Source organism: Corapipo altera, unplaced genomic scaffold (assembly GCF_003945725.1).
Source record: "Corapipo altera isolate COAL_440 unplaced genomic scaffold, ASM394572v1 54, whole genome shotgun sequence".
NCBI classification, from domain to species: Eukaryota; Metazoa; Chordata; class Aves; order Passeriformes; family Pipridae; genus Corapipo; species Corapipo altera.
The window spans coordinates 3,509,767-3,529,882 of record NW_020884902.1 but is presented as its reverse complement, the minus strand read 5'-3'; the positions used below and the strand labels follow the sequence as shown (position 1 = coordinate 3,529,882).

The 20,116-nt window shown below is 36.9% G+C and overlaps 1 protein-coding gene across 1 annotated transcript in view; it reads right to left on the bottom strand.

Annotated features, from left to right (window-relative positions):
• Window positions 1–1,611: 1,611 nt before the first annotated feature.
• The window catches only part of DNER (delta/notch like EGF repeat containing), a 119,235-nt gene continuing 100,730 nt past the window's right edge, over window positions 1,612–20,116 (bottom strand). The window contains exons 9-13 of the mRNA XM_027650655.1: window positions 18,660–18,782; window positions 15,425–15,538; window positions 14,242–14,373; window positions 8,769–9,015; window positions 1,612–2,702 (exon numbers count right to left, since the gene is read on the bottom strand). Of these exons, the coding sequence (XP_027506456.1) occupies window positions 2,591–2,702; window positions 8,769–9,015; window positions 14,242–14,373; window positions 15,425–15,538; window positions 18,660–18,782 (728 nt within the window). The 3' untranslated portion in view covers window positions 1,612–2,590. The remainder of the gene's footprint in view (window positions 2,703–8,768; window positions 9,016–14,241; window positions 14,374–15,424; window positions 15,539–18,659; window positions 18,783–20,116) is intronic.

Below are 20,116 nucleotides of genomic sequence, written 5' to 3'. Positions count from 1 at the left end.
TATTCCTCATCAGGTGTCTACTGCTATCAAAGGAGAAAATATACATCTTCAGCAATGTTATGTCTGGCCACACTCAGGGATGTTCTTCTATTTACAGATGGAAGAGGACGAAAAAATAACCAAACTTGGAAAGTACTGGAGGTTAATGACAAGCTCAGAGACTTGTTCCCATCCACAGGAGGAGCTGGAGGTTGTTAGCCCATTGCTGGGGGCTAACAATGACCCCTTTCTGCATCTGGATGATTTACAAAAAAAACAAAAAACAAAACAAACAAAAAAAAAACAACACTCCATGTGTAGTATATTAACAGCAGGTGGTATATGCTATATATCTATGTTTGCTTCCTATACAGAACAAACCTCATATGATTTGGAAAAAGGATATGAAACTACCAGTGTACTTTTTCTGCATTCATGTATATCCTCAGAAGGACATGATCTGGCGTATAAAGACAGTAACCAACTTGTTCTTGCAGTTTCAGAGTTGGGATAAAAAGAGAGGATGGGTCTGTTCCCTCCAGGTCTGAGGGCTGATCCATCTGGCAGGCAGTGCAGCACTTCACAAATATCTCAGGAGCGCATGGATTCACGCATAGTGCATGCATAACATGTCCTCAGGGTTCAATAAAATAAACTGGAAGGAACCAAAGTAATTTTCAAAGTACAATTCATAGGAAGCACAGGATGATTTACAGAAGCTAGAGGCTTCAAGCAGACAGGAAAATAGCTCCTCACTTATCTTTCAAGTCAGTCAATTGAGAGAAATATAGGCTGGTCAAGAATCACTACCAAGGTGTGATTTGTATGCAGAAAGGCTGCTGCTCATTGCAACATCTCTCTTGTAAAATATGGACCATGAATATGTATGTTCCCTAGAATAACAGAGTTGCTCGTTTCCCTACTTTGTATAGATTTGCAAGCCAATACTTTATGACTGCAAAGGCCAAAAACTCAGAAGAATGAGTATTTCCTTTTCCTCTGATTAACTAATCAATTACAACATCAGTGTATTTGCCCCTTTTCCACTCAAGTTAAAAAAATTGGTACAGGGTATAGCTTGTTTTTGACCCTTCTCTGTAAAGGGTTCTCAAAATATTCCTAAAAGTTACAGTAAAGAAAAGTTTCAATATGGAGAATAAAACAGCAGGAAAAACCTGTACCAACGAGAAAAGCTCATCTGACAGCCACCAGGTGCAAATGTACAACCTCTGTCATAGAAAACTGCACCTGAAAAACAAATTAGTTTAGACTTAGGTCTCTTTCTAGCAATCATCTTGGACCAACATTGTTAAAAGCCCACGGCAGCAGATACAGGGTGTTAGAAAAGGTATTCCGGATTTCTGAGAAGCATTTGGCAGTTCCTTAGTTCAAACATGGTTAGTAACAGAACATGGTGTTACTAACCTGGATATTCACCATCAAGGATTGCATCTCTACTCCTGAGCTCCATTTGTCTCACTTTTGAGAGATTACATTGATAATAAAACCCATATTTCCCTTTTCAAATTAACAGCTGGAATATCATATTTTGGTATTATTTATAGCACATGTCCTTTCAAATTTATAGACAACACTTCACTTTGAAATGAAGAAAAACAAAGAAACAGCTGCAATCTTCACTGATTAACGTTTATTCGGTATTTTCTGAAATGAGCAAGAATTTAAGACGCCCATAAGCAATCAAATACAGCCACAAAAACCCCATACTGATCCTAAATAAGAAGCACTATGAGAAATACACAATATTTCATGAAACAATACTGTACATCAACAACCTTTAGGAAACAAACAACTTAAACCATATGCTTAGTTTACTCACAATATAAAAAACTTTAACCTTTAAAGAAAAATATAGATTCAGTCCAATTGTAGGATCCAATCCCATGCCCACTGAAGTCAATGGAAGTTCTCTCACTGATTTCAGTGTTTAAAGGATCATGTCCTTACTTTGCCTCAAGAGGCACTTTAATTATTATACAAGGCCTAGCCTGAATAACTATTACAAAAATGTCAAACATCAACTCAAGAGTATGTTTTAGCAACCTTCAGGAAATAATGGAGAAATAGGTTATCTATCCATGCATGGAATAAGGCAAAAGCTAATTCATTCAGATTAGGAATAATAATTTTTACTAGTTTCTTTTTCACAACACAAACATTTTAGACTTTTTTTAATTAATGGATATATTATATATCATATTATGCTTCACATTTTTCCTACCTCTACTGAGAAAGCTGCCACTGACATGTCATAAAGAACTCCTTGTTAATTATTGTTTTCTGTTCCGTAACAACCACAAGAAACTCATCTGGGTTTAGTAATAGTGTCTACCAAGAAAAAAGCACACACTATCATAAGCTTATAGTTTATAGAGCTCAAGGTACATTAAAATGTAAATCATGAAGTTCACAAATTCTGTTTTAAAATATTTTTCCAAACTAAAAGCTGCAGAAAATTGGTTCTTAAATATTCTACAGAAAATTCTGAAGCATCTAATGGTTTAAATTACTTATGCTTTCTTCTTAAAAATATTTAAATTAGGTTAGTAGCCCATTCTTTTGAAAAATAATCCAAAAAAGATACACTAGATTACAAATCTTTTGTCTTAATCAGTGTAACCAAAGGTTTGTCATCTGGGCTGTAATCTTCATAAGCAATGGGGGTCGCATCATACATTGCAGGTCGGGATTTCTTGCCAAACCTAGAAAAAAGAGAAAACTTCTGGTGAGAAATAGAAGTATTAGAGTTCATGGCAACAACAGACTGAGTTATGGAATGTGATCAGAAACAAAGTCAGAGAGCTGAGATAAACTCTAAATCGCGTTGCAACATGTTAGAAGTACAGAAGTTTAAATATCTGAACTGTGACTCTTGAAATATAGGTATGAAATAAAAAAATTTAAAAATCTTCTTGCAATCAAGAGACAGATTCCATATCAAAGGCTACAGGAACTCTGCTGTGGAATTCTGCAGTATCAGAATATGGGAAGACTGTAGAAGATGAGAGGGCAGAATTTTATTTTCGAGCCTGCTCTGACAACCAATATTAAGGTCAGATCATAAATATTTACAAAAGGTAAATAATAGGCAGCTATGTAACTTGCATTTGGAAAGGCAGTAGCTGTGTACTGAATTGAGTTATAAAGCTTTAGGCAAGGACATTTGAAAAATTAATTTTAAGTCTTTGCTCACCTGACATCCACTTGAGAAGGACACTCAAATTATTAATGTGCTGCACACTGGTTGCAACACTGGCCATATTAATGGCAGTTAGGGTATTACAATGCCACATAAACATACTGATCTAGCAAAGGTTCACAAGCAACAGAATCACATGAGCAGCATCCTGGGCAGCCATCCCTGCTAAGAACCAGCTGTATCTGCCTGTGCTGAGAACTCTCAGGCTCTGCCATTGTGGACCCAGTGCTGGCATGTCCAGGACCCTTTTAGAAGACTTTGCGCTGCATGGAGAGTCTTTCACCCCTCTGATCATTTATTAAGATATAAAAATAGTGCTAAAAATGCAATGCCAAAGTGGAAAAAGTACTAAAGTGTTCTGGTTACAATTACAGGAATTTTAAATAACAAAACAAAACAAAAATTCACAGGAAGATGAGGCAAAAAACGGTCAAGTATTTAATAACACAGAAAGAGAAAGACTTATTTATACAGCCATCCACACCAAGGATTTTTATCCGTTTATCTACTATTTTAAGTCTGTATTAATTTAAGTTGTGTGCACTGGGAGGTGAGACTCAGAAAAATTCAGATTTTTAGGATAATATTTAGCCCAAACCAAAATTAACTTGATTTTCTTCCAAGACTTTTACGCAACTTCCTGACTTCCAATTTCATTCTTGAGTGTTTTCAGTGATCTAGAATTGCTGACAAAACTGAAATGGCTGAAAGCATTACGATATATATGGTGAACATTTCATTTTTCAAGGTATTTCAGCTGTCAATAAGGCTAACTAGATACATTCCCATGCATGAATGTCTGCCTTCTTCTATAATTTGTTGTAATAAATACACACAGAGCACATTTTCTCATCAGCATCATGGTGGATAAACCTGATTTTTGGCAAATGAGATAAAATTTCAAGAATTGAATGAAGGAATCAAGTTAATGGCATCTTACTAAATCAGAGGCAGCACTGAATTCTGAATCACCCTTTTTCACCATCATTTTCAAGGATTTAAAAGAAATAGATCTTTGCAGAGATACAAATGATGATGAACATTCTCCAGAGATGTACGTCAAATTTTGACAGGTAGAGAACACATGGCTCACTGCACACAGTGAAGTAGTACAAAATTTATTCTCTTGTGCAGGTCAGGGTTGACATGTGACCCTAATTAGAAAAGGCTGAGAAAAGACCACAGCACATGTGCAAGTAGTTTGTGGCCTGGTTGAGCCATTGAGCTGGTGGACCACATTGCCTTGATCAGGTGGTTCAGAAATCAATTCCTGGTCACAACAGTAAACAGAGTTAACACAAACTCAGAAGTTTATGTTAAAGACAGAATTGTTAAATGGGAAATCTTCATTCAGTGGGTGTGTGTCTGGTAGGACTGCACAACAATGCTTTGCTATCATTTAATTGATGGCATAAAATAACACATAAAACAATTACTGGCACAATCTGCTAGAGGCAATAATTTAAGGGGTAATAAAAAGTGAGAAGGTGCAGGTCCCTGCTACAAAGTGTGCTGGATCAATCAATCACCTGCTTACAATGAATGCACATACAAACAAGTGAATAAAGATTTCTTCCATGGCAATCAAACATAAGATTATACATCTAACAAAGGGTATAACACTGTGGGGAAATCTCAATCGTGGTAAGCACTGAGTCTGGAAAAAGACTGGAAGAACAAGATGGATAACCATTCTGACATTAGCTTTAGTGCCATATTGTGTCTGAAGGACAATTGTGTGCCTCCTCAGGAAGAGAATGAGAAGATTTATTTCCTCTGCAATTTTCAGAGAAAAGGTCAGGTGGGTAACTGGTATTGTGCCTTGCTTAGAACAACTGAGCTATAACCCTAGAGTTCCCACAAAATTAATTGTGGCTGAGGATGTATATAAGCAATTGGCAGGTGATGTGGAGACCAGAGTACTTGTGCATGTGATAATACTTTCACAAACAGGTAGCTGACTGAAACCTGTCAGGAAATGGTGGGAAATGAGCCCGTGCTGATGTTCATCAGATTTGGAAAGCTTTGGACATTGCAGTTTAACACAGGAACAGGGATAATGTGGAATGTGCAGTGGAGAGGAGCCAGCCCTGCTGTGACAGGACAACCTAATCAGAGTCTGACAAACCAGACTCTTCAACCCACACATGGACAGAACAGGATGGGAAAGTAAAAATTTAAGAAACTCTGTAAGCAGTGCGTGAAGGCTACTGGAAATGGCATCTGGGCACACACAAAATGTACTGTAGTACAGTCTGTAACCAGATAATTTGTGAACTCAGTGTTAATGTTTTCTAAAGTGTATGATTCAGTTTCAATAACAGATCTTGATTCCAATTTAGTGAAGTCTTATGGGTACTGAAGCCAGTGGTCAACTATTTCATTACACTGTTCTTGCTTTAAAATGTATAAACTTTAACATAAAAGCAATATTTCTTTACTGCCCAAATAATGAATGTGAAAGACAGCTGGGCTTCACCAGGTTAGAAAACCATCTAGTTCTGATCTGCTAATTCTAGAAACATTCACTAGAAGTAGACATTTATTAGTAATGAGCCTTGAGAACATTGGTTTTTTTCTTAGAGCAAGTACTGGATTAGTAAATACCAAAATATAAAAAAAAAAATAAGAAAAAAATGCTGAAAAACATGAAGAAATAATTTTAAAATAACTTATTTAATATGCAACAGGCATCCACACTGCCTGGACACCTACTGACTTTAACAGAAACTTCACATTTAAAGAAAAAATAATCTATTCACTTTTCCTTAGGCCTCCATTTCCCGAAATTACTAATATGTTTGGGTATCTAACTGTGAAAGGGAATTATTTCCAGAAAATGCTGAATTTTCTATTATTTGAAAGTAGATCTTTTACATACAGCAATCCTGAAAATTCAGATCTTGGTATTTATATATGTAGATTTAAGAGTTTATGCAAAAATAACTATAAAAATTGTGCTCCTTTTCCTGGATTAAATTTACCAAAGCAGTGGTTTATATCTTTCTGAAACCAAAATAAACAGAACAATCTTCACACTAAACCTCTGTGAATTATCTGACTTGGCAGCTCTATCTTGGATTTTTATAAGACATCCATTCTCTGAGAGACACAGAGAATTATTTGGAATGAAAACATTTATTTTCATTTGCATTAAGTAGAAACACCTTTTCCAAGATAGGGAAACCATTTATTGACAATAATGTAATTTCTAACTGCATAATAAAAAAAATCATCATGAATCTATCCCAGTTCAAGAACTTCTTCGAAGTTTATTTTACCGTGATGATAACTTGGGTTTTTTTAAACTTTTGCCTTCAGTAATAAGCAGAGTTTCATTCACAGTAATTTAGACAGTAGCGATAAAGACTTGAACTAATCCAGCTTCCAAGATTAGAAAGGTTTCCTACAGGAAATCTTTTATCATTTTCATTATCTGCCAGTGAAACTGTAAGAGGCAAGACAAATTCTGACTGAAAAGAGCATGCCTTGCTGGTACACTTTTCCTTGGTACCCTTAGATAGAAAGCTGACAAATTTGCTTTAAGAAATAAGTTAAGAAAACTCAAGTGTTTGACACTTTCTCAGAAGATGAATTCCAGTCCCTGGGGAAGTGCAAAGTACAACTTCAACCAGTAGTAACTCAAGAGGACTGACACGCTCATCCCTGCTGCAGGAGCAGAGGGAGGTCTTTAATTTGAAAGATGAACAGCATCATTTTGCACCTTGCTCTCCACCCTTGGAGATGTGTAGTACACAAATGTAAACATTCAGAAGGCCAAATAATAAAAAACCTCTAAAGCTTTTTATGGGTCATAAACTCTGTCCTCTCCCAATACAGTACTAAAGGAAAAAGGGTTTCTCAGGGTGAGTACTGTGTGGAGATGCTGAGATTCTACTGGGAAAGACATAAGACTAAGTGGTAAAGGGGACTGCAAGGAAAACTTAAAAGAATACTGATTTTATGGCTGTGTTAAAACAACTATACCCATCTTTCTTTTTAAAATATTTACCAACTAATGTCTTTTGACAATGATCAAATGTTTTATTGTAAACCTAGTTGGAACACTTTAAAGAGCTACTGCCCAAAGCTGTGCTGTGATTAACTGAGTCCGTGGGAATACCTCATCCATTCCAGGTACCTGACAACTTCAGTGGTGGTACAATTTAACCTATTTAACTTTCACTGAAACAGCACTGGAGCATTCAGAAAATGAATTGCCAGCAGTCACAAACCAATATGCACACATTCCTCCACATCAATGCACAGGAATGTGTCTCCCTCCATTTTTTAAGAGCATTTTAATGGCAACACACAAACACTACGTTGGAATTTGAAGTGATCTTGACAAATCGAAGAAATGGGAAAAAGAAACTACAAAAATGGAAGTTCTACCCTATTGAGAGAGATGTCAAACACAGACAAAACAACACAAACTGGGAAGCAAAATGACACAGAGGATCTTGGGGCAAGGAAGAATCTGTCACTAGTGTAATGCAAATTAAAAAAACAATAAAACAAACAAAGAAGAAAGTTTCTTTTTCAGATGTATGAAGAGGAATGCCACAAATAAGATGCAGGAGGTGATTATTCAGTTTATTTGGCGCATGTAAATCTTCAGACAGAGAACAACTTCCAGCATTAGGGACCCCCCGTCAAAATAAAAACGAGAAAGACAATCTGGAGTGTGTCCCAGGAAGACAATAAAGAAGCTGGCATGAACCAGGAGGAGATACTGGAAGAATGGGTTAGTTAAGTCTGAGGAAGAAAAAAATTGTTTTGCTTTTTATTATTAAAAAAAGTGGTGGTGGGGGGGGGAGCTCATCACCTGATGTACAAATGATACAAACAGTGATAAATTCTTCTCCATGGCAGCCTGAAGAGCAGTAAGAAAGAAATAGTGTAGTTCATAGCAAAGAAAATCCAGGTTGGATTTTAAGAAAGCTTTTTTTAACTCTATTCAACTCCTTTGGAGATTTTAAAACACGATTATTGGCATGGAGCTATTTAATGCATATTTAATGTTATATCAGTGCAATGGCTTACACTTCAGCTCTCAAATCCCTTCCAGTTCTACTTCTGTATAATTCTGACACCCAATGCCCTGTCTTGCAAGTGCTCCGTTAAAATTAAAAGTTAAAAAATTACTGTCTCTAGGAAAGGAAGTAAGAAAGGCAAACACGAGCACAAAAATCAGTGAGGTGAAGAGAGTCTCACTAAATAATCTGGTAAATTAGTCACAAAATTCAATATGTCTTTGCTGTCTGATCGTATTGCTTGTGTGTATCAGTTAAAGAATCTGACAGGCTAAGAACCTTGCACTTCATCAGTTACACCAAATAAATCCAGAATAACTCCCTCTTTTTTCAAGGAGTTCTGCTGCATTATCACACTTCAGATGAGAACAGAATAGGGATCAAAAAAGAACTACAAGCAATGCCAGTGATCCTGTCTTTTCCCAGTGAAGCCGCCCATTCATTCTCTGCCAACAGCAGTCAGATGCACTGGGCATGAACTGAAATTACGTATTGCAACAGATTTCTGCTAAATTACCACCCCCAGAACAAACCTGGCATGTCGGATAGAAGCAATTGCACTACTGAATTCACTGTCAATACTCCTACAGTTGTAAAATTCTTCATAGGCTGGTCTGGAAGAGCCCTGGTATTCGATGCGGCTGATGCGACATATTCCCACAATCAGGATGATCAGCATCAGGACAAAGGCTACACATAGGGCCCCGATGATGATGTAGAGGGAGTGACGAGGCATATTTGTTAGACTCTCTGCCATATGCCCAGATTTCCACTGCAGATCTGCCAATAAGAAATAAAATTTTATTGTTAATTAGTAGTTTATATCCATCCCGCTGAATAGAACTATTTTATGGTATTCATTTTCAATATTGCTGACGTTTGAAGGTAGGGGGATATGTAATTTCTCAGGCTCTGTTACTGATACATCACCATGCCTAATATGCCACAAATTTGAATAGCGCTATCTTGAACCTTCACTCATCTTTTTTTGCAGATTTTAAGGTCATATGGGAACACCAGTCTAGTTCCATCTCCTATATAATCCAAGTCAAAGAAAGTCGTCAAGTTATGCTTGCATTATGTTATCTTATACTGTAGGCTCTCTAAAGGCAGGCTGGTTTTATGCAAAAGCTTCTAGTAACTCACCAATGCTCTGTGCAGTTTGTTCTAATAGTGAAGACTTCCACTAAAATCTTTTATTTAACCTGTATTAAACATGCTTTGTTTCTAATTTGAAATGCAGGCTTTCATTATGCCTTTCTCCATCAGAGTTCAGAGACTTCAAAACCAGCATTTCAAGGACAAAAAGGGCATCTCATAAGGTCCCACAAAAGTGAGTCCACTAGAGTCTTTTCTCAAGCATAATTTCCCTGAGAGTCTCAAAGCAGACCTTAAAGTAAAGCCACTGTGGAAGAGGCTTCTTGTATTTATGTATTCCAGATTTTTATAAATATTCTTGATCCTCAAACTATTGCCTATCAATGCCAAACAGATTTTCTATCAATTGCTTATGTCCTTAGACCTGTTTTTCTCTAGCATGGGTCAATGTATTTCTAATTAACCTGTTCTTCCCTCTAGGGTTTGTTTTCGGCAGTCTTTTAAGCCTATGGACTCATGAATTATTTCAAACCAGGAACAGAATTGAATCACACCGACTACAGAAATCTGACACTCTGCAAAAGTTATTTCTAGGGGGTGACTGTTCCTTTTTCAAATGTACTTCTGCTTTGCTCTGGTTTAGAAACTGCCTATACTTAATCACAAACACTCTGGGAACAGGGCTACCAAGCATATGCTTTGGGACAGTTAAGATATTCTCAGAAGCCACCTCTCAAGGATGTTGATGATGGCAGATAATTGATTCAAGCACCTGAGTTGAAATTACCAGTTTAGTGGTATCCATGGATAAAATCTCCATCTATGGTGGAAATACAGGGGAATGTATACAGACAGAAAAATAAATCCATTTTAGAGGAAGGTGGTGAGAAAGTCTGAAGCTGTAACATACCCAAGTGGTATTCACTTGGGCAGAGTCTGGAGAAATGGTTGCTCTTTGTCACAATAGTAAAGGTTGTCCCAGAGCACCTCTCAGCTTGGGTTGCTTAGGCTTTTTGTCCATAAATGTGAGCTGAGCTTACAGGACTGGCTGCTTGTTTGTGTTATCTTCTTCAGAGATCAGTAAAGTTTTGACCAGCCTGAATCATTCAGTGATTAAATGCTTCTAAAATGCTGTTGCTGCAGTTTGCCCAGTCAGGATATGAGGGAGAGAATACAGCTGTGCTCTGTGCAGTTTGGGAAGGGTTTCTATTTCTGTTCTGCAGTACATTTCTCACACCCAGTGGCTTCTGTCAGGTTGTCAGACTAGGCCAAATTCAGATCTAATGTGTGCAGATATATGGCAAAATAGTTTTGATTAAGATTCCATGTCTTCCATCTCTGGATGACAAAGATGAGAGAAATTTCTTCCTTTTTTCCTCACCAGATCAAAATACAAAGATTAAAAGTATATTAGAAAATATTAGAAAGAAAATATGACAGCTCAAAATCACAATTGTTATAGTAATGTTCATAAAATTAAGAATTAGATTTCAATGCACACCACATGGTCTGCACTAGAAATTCTTCATAATGTTAGTTTTCAAGTAACCACATGGTTTGGCATACCTCAGCAATTACATTAATAATTACAAAAGTGGCAAAGGTAATGATATAAATGAATAACCAGCAGGAATTAGAGAATTCATATGAGACATTTGTAAGCATTTTTATAGTGAATGCTTCATTAACTTTTTAGGCAAATGCATTTTGTTGTGAAAGGAAGAATATCCTCTTTATAATTAAGACTAATTTAATTCTATTTAATTGGAATTGCTAACATTGGGAAGGACCATAAGATGATATCACAGATATCACAGTTCATCCAGGCAAACATGTCTAGTTTGTTGTATATACAACACTTGAAAATTCAGGAGAGCAGTTTGACAAGAAGATAACCCTGAAATCCTGTTAGGATAGTCACTTCAGGCAGCTAAACCAGCTGGTGAAAAAATGTGGAACTATTAATAATAGTAAATAGGGTGGTTCTAAAACAAAAGACTAAGTACCAACAGCCTCCTTCATGGCTAGTAATAGAGAATCACAAAAGATAAAATGGGATCTATGTAGGTAAACAACTCCCAAACACCAGTTTTTTCCCCTCTTGAGAAGCCTGAAGCTTGGCTTCAGGTCTTTTTCTAGGTATCAGAGGGATGGTTCAATACAGAGGAAGTCAGTACACAGTGTTTAAATTTAATTTCCACCACAATATAATAAATATGACAAGAAGAACTAGAAAGATGAACAGAAGCAGATTTACTAAAAAAATCACACTTTAGAGCTCAGAGAAATGCACTGCTCTATTGTCTCCCCCAGTGAGATCAGAAGTTCTGCACCTGTTCATAAAAGAGCTGGATATGGCCTTTCTATATATGATTACAATTGGGTTCCCATCAATTCATAGCTCAGGGAAAGATAGTGAGTACAAAGATCTTCCCATGGCTACATAGATCTGCAGGAAAAAAAATCTGCAGATCGAGATTCTTTTAAATTCTTTCTGCAAAGTGATTTCTTCAAAACTCAATCCCTCTCTGTTTGCATAATCCTTTATATATCTGTTAAAATCCAAGTTCTTTAGGAAAGCTTCCACAGCTTTGCATGTAAGCCACTGCATTGGTTAGAGAGGCTGTGTGTCCATATTTACACCTGCCTCTTGTGAGGCAACATGGTGTCCCATAACAACACAGCATTTTACTTTGATGCTAAGGCAAAGTAACTTTATAGCAGAACACCAGAAATTTGCTGATGTGAGGCTTATTGAAAAAAACATTGGTAACCCCCAAATTTTAAACTTAGTTGGTCTTCAAAATGTATCTTTTTGTGGCTATAAAAAGATTTTTTTTTCCTGTTTTCATTCCTTTAAGATCAATCCAAATCAGAATTTTTTACACTGCATTTTTATACCTCCTCTATTATTATTATTATATACATGCACTCTATTAACTATCATCATTTGTTGAATAAAAACACAGTAATTTCAACTTCTTCAACTGGGTACAATTGCCATGAACAATACCATATGATTTATTCTCTCCACATTGAGGTGGAAAAAAAAGTTCTAACATTTCTTGTTCAGAATCAGCCTTGCAGTGTTATTAATGCCAGTTAACACTCAGATGTTTCCTGCTTCCTGTCATAGTCAAAAGATAAAAGAACGTGCATCATTAAGAGGGGGAAGCAGAATTATTTGAGTAGCTGGACAGTAGAAAAGGCTCCTTCCACCCTCTATTTTGCTTCTCTCATTTTTCTATGTGTTTATATGCACATCACTATGTCTCTGTGGTGCAAACAGCCAAACTCTTCGTGATCAGAGCATGACAGCCAGAAGACTCCAGGACGTGCACCACTGAACATGAAGAGCATGTCTGCAGGGCTCAGAGAGCAGGCGAGCCTTTGTATCCCTTTGGCATTCCATAACATAACAGAAGTGTAATTGGTAGTACATGAAGGTACTCTAGGAAGTGTGTTTCCAGGATAAATATTGCTTTCTCCAAGAAAAACTCATCTGTCTGTCAGTCCACTACTTATTAGCTAAGGCTGGCAGAATTATATGGCCTTGCTGATCAGCTTGGACATGAACATTTCAGATGTCACTAACAACAGCCTCGTGAGTAAAAGCTTATCTGAGCACCTTTTAGCCTCAGTAACATGGCACACAGATAGCACACAGCACTGTGCTCCCCATATCCCACTGGCTCCATACACAGGGAAGTGTGGGTGCCATTCACAAAGACAACAAAAAGGTAGTGCTGCCACCACCTCTGGGCTAGCTAGGAATGGTCTTCTGCAGTCTTTGCTTGCAACAGAAAGCACTGGAACTGAATTTACTGGTTTGAAGTAAGGGCTAACATCAAGAACTGAATCAATTTTTAAAAGCAGTCGATATGTTTAAGTAAAGGAAAGTAAAAAATAAAAGCTTCATATGCTTCTCACGTAAATGAGATATAGAAAACATTTTTTATTCCGGCCTTTGTGTTTATTTTATTAATCTATCACCTATTCCTGCACCTTTAACTGTGCTAACAAACTTGTATATCTGTATAATGACTCAAAGGGATCTATGATCACAGTGCCTGAAGCATTCAAGCAGTTAAATACACAGCTGAATTCCCTAGTAAAGACAACATCTCTATCCCAGGAACAAGACATTAGGGAAATACGAAGCAGCTCTGTGAGCAGCACAACTAATGAAGCCTAATTTCCATTTTAACTCTTCCACAGTTGGGCTTCATTCTTTCTGCCTCTCATGGACTCTCCACTGCTCCATAATGGTGCACTTACAGTGAAGCTTCTCTCTAAACTAAGAAGCAAGACCACACTGAAGCTGTTCCTTCCCTAGGCCCACCAGTGGAACCTCTCTAAGGCTTACTAAATGCTTCTTTCTAACAAATTTGCTGGAAACTGGCCTATGGATGGAAGAGTTATTCCTGAAAGAATTGGTAAGTGCATGCACAGACAAGTCACAGCACAATTACACAGAACTAGTTTCCTTAGGTAAGCAAGTTCAAAGTTGTTTTGCTGAAACACCACTAAAACTACAGGTGCTCAGAAGTCAAAACAAATATGTTAGGGCCATGCTTACAGGGCTATGGAAGTACATTTTATCCAAAGTATGAAAGTAAGCTCTGAAGCACAAGCACAACTAAAAGACAAACTGCTTAGTGCCCAGCTGTGAGCCAGCATCTCTGACAATCTAGTCCAGCACATCTCAAAATAGGATGCCCAGAAACGGAACTTTTTAACTTTCATAGCCCCTTCTGAAATGTTATGGCCTAAAATAAAATGAATTTAACATGACTTTCATAATTTGCACATGATTCAGAGTATTTGTGCGGATAGAAAGAGAAAAGTATACATTTCTTTAACGTAATATATCATTTTTAGACATTTTCAGAGAACTACAAAACTTACGTATTTCACAGTTTGCACCGACCCATCCATGAGGACAATGGCAGGTGTAGCCACCAGGCTGATCCATGCACGTTCCCCCGTGGTGACAGGGGCTGCTGTCACAGTCGTTTACATCGATCTCACATTCTTCACCTTCAGAGGAAAAAAAACCAACAAAAGCCACAGTTCTATATGGCTGGTACCTGACACAGCAAGTACATTGTCAGCCGTGTAATTTCTCTCTTGCTGCAAAACACCTCATAGTGCAGTAGAATCCTTATTCTCAGAACATCAAAGTGTTCCAAGAAGGAAGTATCTTCATTCTGTCAGGTGAAAACAAAGTCTGAGGATTAAGGCATTTGACTAACCTCACCCAGACTCTGTATCTCATTTCTCTAAATATATTTGCCATCCCAAGAAAATGTAATATAACAGTTGAACACGTATATTCTGACATGCTACACAATAATATAGATAATCAGTGCCTCTGAGAAACAGACATTGTACAATAGGAAGCTAATTCTTTTCCAAAGAATGCCCTTTAATTAGCACAGATCAAAAAGCACAATTTGATCTATAAAAGAGTTATGAATGGGTTTATCTATTACTATCACATTAGATATTACCTTACATGACTGACACAGCATCAGGTTGTAAATTATCTTAGCAGCAGATATTTGGATTACACCAGTCATGTCAGTCTAAACACAAGGCCAAAGGATTAAATGGGCTTCTTACCAGGACTCTGAAAGTGTAAATTGATTCATAAAAAGCACTTTAGGGCTTTTAGCAATTGCATATTAAGGTAATGGAATAAGTTGTTTCTTGAGTACAAAGTAACTAAGGTCAATTTTAAAACATTTTTCAGTTTCAACAGTGTCCAATTAGTATACTGGCTTACCTGGAAGTCTTCAAAATGATATTTTTAAAATGCAATCTAGTGTCAAGTAGTAAGGTCATAAGGCACATTAAATAGCTGTCAGCTTAATAAAGTCTCTTTAGTAATAGGCTTTATTTGCTACAAAGTTCAAAGCAGCTGTAAGTAATACCAAGAATCTTCCATTCTCACTAGACTGACTACAATTCAGCAAAGTCCAAATTAATGTGTTTCTTGAAGAGACCCAGTCTGACTTGGTATTTGTCTTCTTTTGGACATGGTGAACACTGACAGCCTGATGTTCTGTGTAACATACAAATCACTTGCCTGCATATCCAGGTGCACAAACACAGGTAGCATTTAGACCTTCGCTGTCACAAGTGCCACCATTCTGACAGTTGATGTTAATACAAGGGTCTTTGTATAATTCACAGTGCCTTCCTGAAAAGGACAAATCAGTAATTGCCATTACCATGACAGCATGAAATCAGTACATGCAATAACTTGATTTCACCTGGATGAATGCGCAGTCTCCAAACCTGTCCTATGTCATAAGACTAAAGCCATGTATTTTATGCTGGCTAAACTTTTTACACACATGCCTCCTCTTTGCTCTTCCCACACAGAGGCTTTGGGCTAGGAGAGGTAGGGCAATTTCTGCTAAGAACTACTGGCTGTCTATGAAAAACCAATGATATAATAAAGCATAATCTGATCACCTAATTACCTAATATTCTTCAATAAAATGTAAACAATAATTGTCTTGAGTAAGAATTTTATGTAATAACTTATGTAATAAAACACACCAGCATTCTGATGCCTCATTAACTTTTGCAGGAAAATGAGGAATTAATTTATTCAAATGGATGGTTAAAAGTGCATAATTGGGTGGCTCTACTTCATGCCACTTTCTTCATTCTTTCATGCTCAGTGTAGGCTATGTGAATTCAGCAGCTTTGCCTTGCAGAAGACACTGCAAGCTGCATCTGGCATACAGAACACAAAACTCAGCAGATTCCCACCTGGGGATAGGCAGAGGGACTCTAACTGCCACTGCTACATGCATCAATTTCTTGGGATCTACTGTTCAGATAAAACTAGAAAAATCAATACATGAATGATCTAATCTGTGCATAGATGGCACTGAAACATATCCATGTGAAAAATGAATGATTAGTGAGACTTCGTTTATAATGTATCTACTACTGTGAAATTAACTTTTACTTAAAGTATCTGCTTAAATTTATCCATTAATTTAGGTTTTAAGTCTAAATATAATTCCTATTGCCATTCTTTGCTTGGGAATGAATCCAAAGTGACCACAAAGTGACTACTTAGCTAAAATCCTAAGTTATCCCCAAGTTTTCCCATTCTTATAATTCTTAAAAGAATTTCAACAAACTGGAGAGCAGGACTGGATTTTGAATGCTTCTGTGTGATAATGCTTAAAAATTACACACACATTTTTCACTTTATAAAGTGATTCATGTTTCTAAATCCTTAATGTCCTGCAAACTGTAAAGATGCACAACCCAAAACCTTCCGTGATTCTGTGATTCCATGATGGTCAATAGAAGCATAAACTCATATTATTTATTTTGCATAAAAACTGCTTTGGCATCAGGGGAATGTTTCTAATAATCAGATAATGAATGATTATGTTGCTTGTGGAGATTACAGAACCTACAATGGTGGAGGGCTAGAAGGGGTTAGACAGATACATATGTAAAGTGGATGTGCAGCTGATCCTGTGTTACTCCTTCCCAATCTCCTTCATGAATACCAAAAGTGTTGCACAAGAAGTTTGCAACTTTGAATTCGGAGAGTCTGAGTGAATGACTGAAAGGAATTAAATTAGTTCTCTAGTGTTCAAGATTGCAATTATGTACAGCAATGCGAGCTTATGTGAGTTACATAAAACAAATAAAACCATGAAACCAATCACCTCAAGTTAATTGTGAAAATGAAAAACATACAGAAAAGCAACTTATTTTAAATATATAGATATATAGATACATACATACTTGCTCACTACAGACCTGCCAAAATAATTTTGTTAACATTTGCAGTGTTAGTAGCAAAAAGGCAGAGCAACTCCAGTTGAGCATCCTGCAGCTGCAGGAAGGAGCCAGCAGAGCCAACAGCCCACAGGTACCTGCTGGCACAAACTTCAGACCTGCATGGCAGCTCTTGTTTATCTGCCAGCCAGGGGGGATGGAGGCAGAAGGGGGAACTGCAGGTGGGGATGTCTGGGTTTGTGGTGCTAAAATGGAGGCCTCTGATGACCCACAGAGCATCCTGAGCTGGGGACCTCAGCTCTGTTCATCAGTGTCACTGAACACCTGAAGCACTGGAATGATGAAAGCTCAGTAATCAGCAAAAAGTGCTCACAGGAGCAGGCTCCCTGCTCTCATTTAAAGCATAATGTGCTGTGCACACCGTGATTTCAGCTGCATGGACAGGTTGGATGAGAACAAAAGATGAAGTCATAACATTGTGGTTAAATGCTGTTTAAACTGTCATGAAAAGCTGATGGTCATTTCCTCACTAAGCCTCTAAAATGATGAATTCTGCATCTATTGTCAAAGAGCAGTGCAATCACCAGCATGAAACACATATTTAGCCTCAAGCAGCTGTTAAGTGAGCATTACTTATCCACACAGCTAAGGATGGATACGCTTAATGAGAAAATGCTAGAGCAATGTTCCTTATAGTCATTCTATGTAAAATATATGTATTTTTTAAATACTAATATCATATAAAATTACATTAGAAATGTTCTCACAACATGATTCAAAACAGAATACACCAAAAAAGTATCATTTCAGCCCTCCACAGAGGGATGTCACAGACCACTGATATGTGTTAATCTGTTTACAGCTGAAATATACTGCGAGATGAAAGATTTTGTAGAGCCAAACATGTATTCTTCTCATCTATTTTAGAAATTACTTAGGAAATGCCAAAGACCAATTCCATTTGAACATATCTAAGACTAGCTGCAGTTAACATGGGAAATCAATCACAGACCTACTTCTCTCTCTGGGCTTTACAGTCTTTTAAATGAACAATCAAGATAAAACTTTCATTTCTACATCTTTGTGCTCACCTATTTTAAATACTAATCTTTTATTATTATTTTCTTTTTAGCTCAGTTAACTGGAGAAAATTAATTAAAAAATAATTTGGAAAGCTCTCCATGTGAAAGCCCCTAAAAATAACTGATGAAAAAGTCTATTTGACAGTTATGTTTTCTTTTAAAAATTCATCACTTTCTAACATATCTTAAAAACAACAGAAAAAAGCTACACCTATTAAGAACAGAGAGAAGCCATTAGTCTCAGGCAAGGACATGCATTCTCACAGATGAGATAAATCTAAACTATTCATTTGAATAAAGACTATGGGATCAGAATCTATCCTGTCGTTTGTTTTCATTAATTTTACATGAAGGATCTATTTCTGCCGAGTGAAGGATGTCATATATGCTTGTTTGTAACAGAACTTACCATAAAAAAAATACAGAGAACAGTTGAAAAGGCAAGAGACAAACCCATCCTACCTTCATACTCAGCAAGGCACACGCACTCGTAGTGGTTGGCGAGGTCTCTGCAGGTGGCTCCGTTCTGGCAAGGTGCAGAAAGGCATTCATTATATTCCTCTTCACAGTAAAGGCCATGGTAACCTAAATCCCATGAAGGGGAAATAAAACAAGCCATGAAAAACTTCCCAGTAGAAATCTACAATTAGGTGACTACAGACTCCGGGCAGATGCTTGCTAATTTAAATATACTGCACAGACAGATATATGTTAAGATGCTGATTTTAAAGGAATCTGCTCCCCGGGTGAAAATTACCAAAAAAACATTGGAAGCACAATGTTCTGAGAGAAACCCCAGCCCCTGTGACAAACCACAGTGAGGCTGCAAGGATGGAGGCTGGTGGCAGAAGCCACTAGCAGCAACATGAATATCCGCACTCTGATTGTAAAAAGGAATACAGGAATACTGACGTATCAACCAGCTCCCTTGCTACCTTGTATCACAGCCACTTTTCATCAAAGAGGTGATATAATTGTATAACAGTTGTTAGAATGATAATATGGTTTAACTTCAAAGCTGTACAATGTCAAAAACCTGTTGAAGCATTAAGGTATTTCCATTTTTACAGAGTTCCCAAACCATAGGCAGGTATTACAGCCTGATTAGGCAGACACAGAAAGCAGAGGCAGAGAAAAGACACCTGTTAACAGCTACTGAGTCATTTGTATCATGAGGTAAGAAAAAGGAGTTAATCCACTTGAAACAGCATTTTTTTAGTGTGCCATACATACTTAGTGTGCCATGCAATCATTAGTTTCAACAGAAGTTGACATTACTTTCTAGACATAGTGCATCAGGGTCAAAGTAGTACCTACTCATATTAAGTAACAGCATTAATTAGTGCAGTGTAACAAAGTAAATAAACTAACTGTAATGCTAAAATATGTTTGCCTGATACTATTTGTTTCTTGGTATTAAATATGAAGAATCATTTTTGTGATTTTGAAGGTCATTTTGAAAACTACTATTTTTGATACCAAGAAGCTTTTTTAATTCTTCTTCCATAGATCCAGGTTTTATTTTTGTAAGGAAAAGTTTCCTCTCTTATTTCTTATTACTTTTCTTTCTTTCTTTTTTCCTTCTTTTTTTTTTAATATTTTTTATTCTTTCTTAAGGTAAGGGACTTTCCAATAGCGGAAATAATGTCTAAATTTATAGGCATTTAATACACTAACAAAAAAACATCCATTGAAAAGGTGAGGATCGAAATTGCAGTCAATACTGTTGTCCACAGAGTAATGTCAGACACTTTGTATGTGATGGTTACTGCACACCCTTTTTCCTCTTGGGCTATTATTTTATAATATTTGCCTGATACTAAAAACAATATAGACTGGGAATTTTTTTATTTGTTTTAAATGATGGCTGGCCTCTATCTGTCAGCTTTTCTCAATGTTCTAGAAATTTCATTCTAATA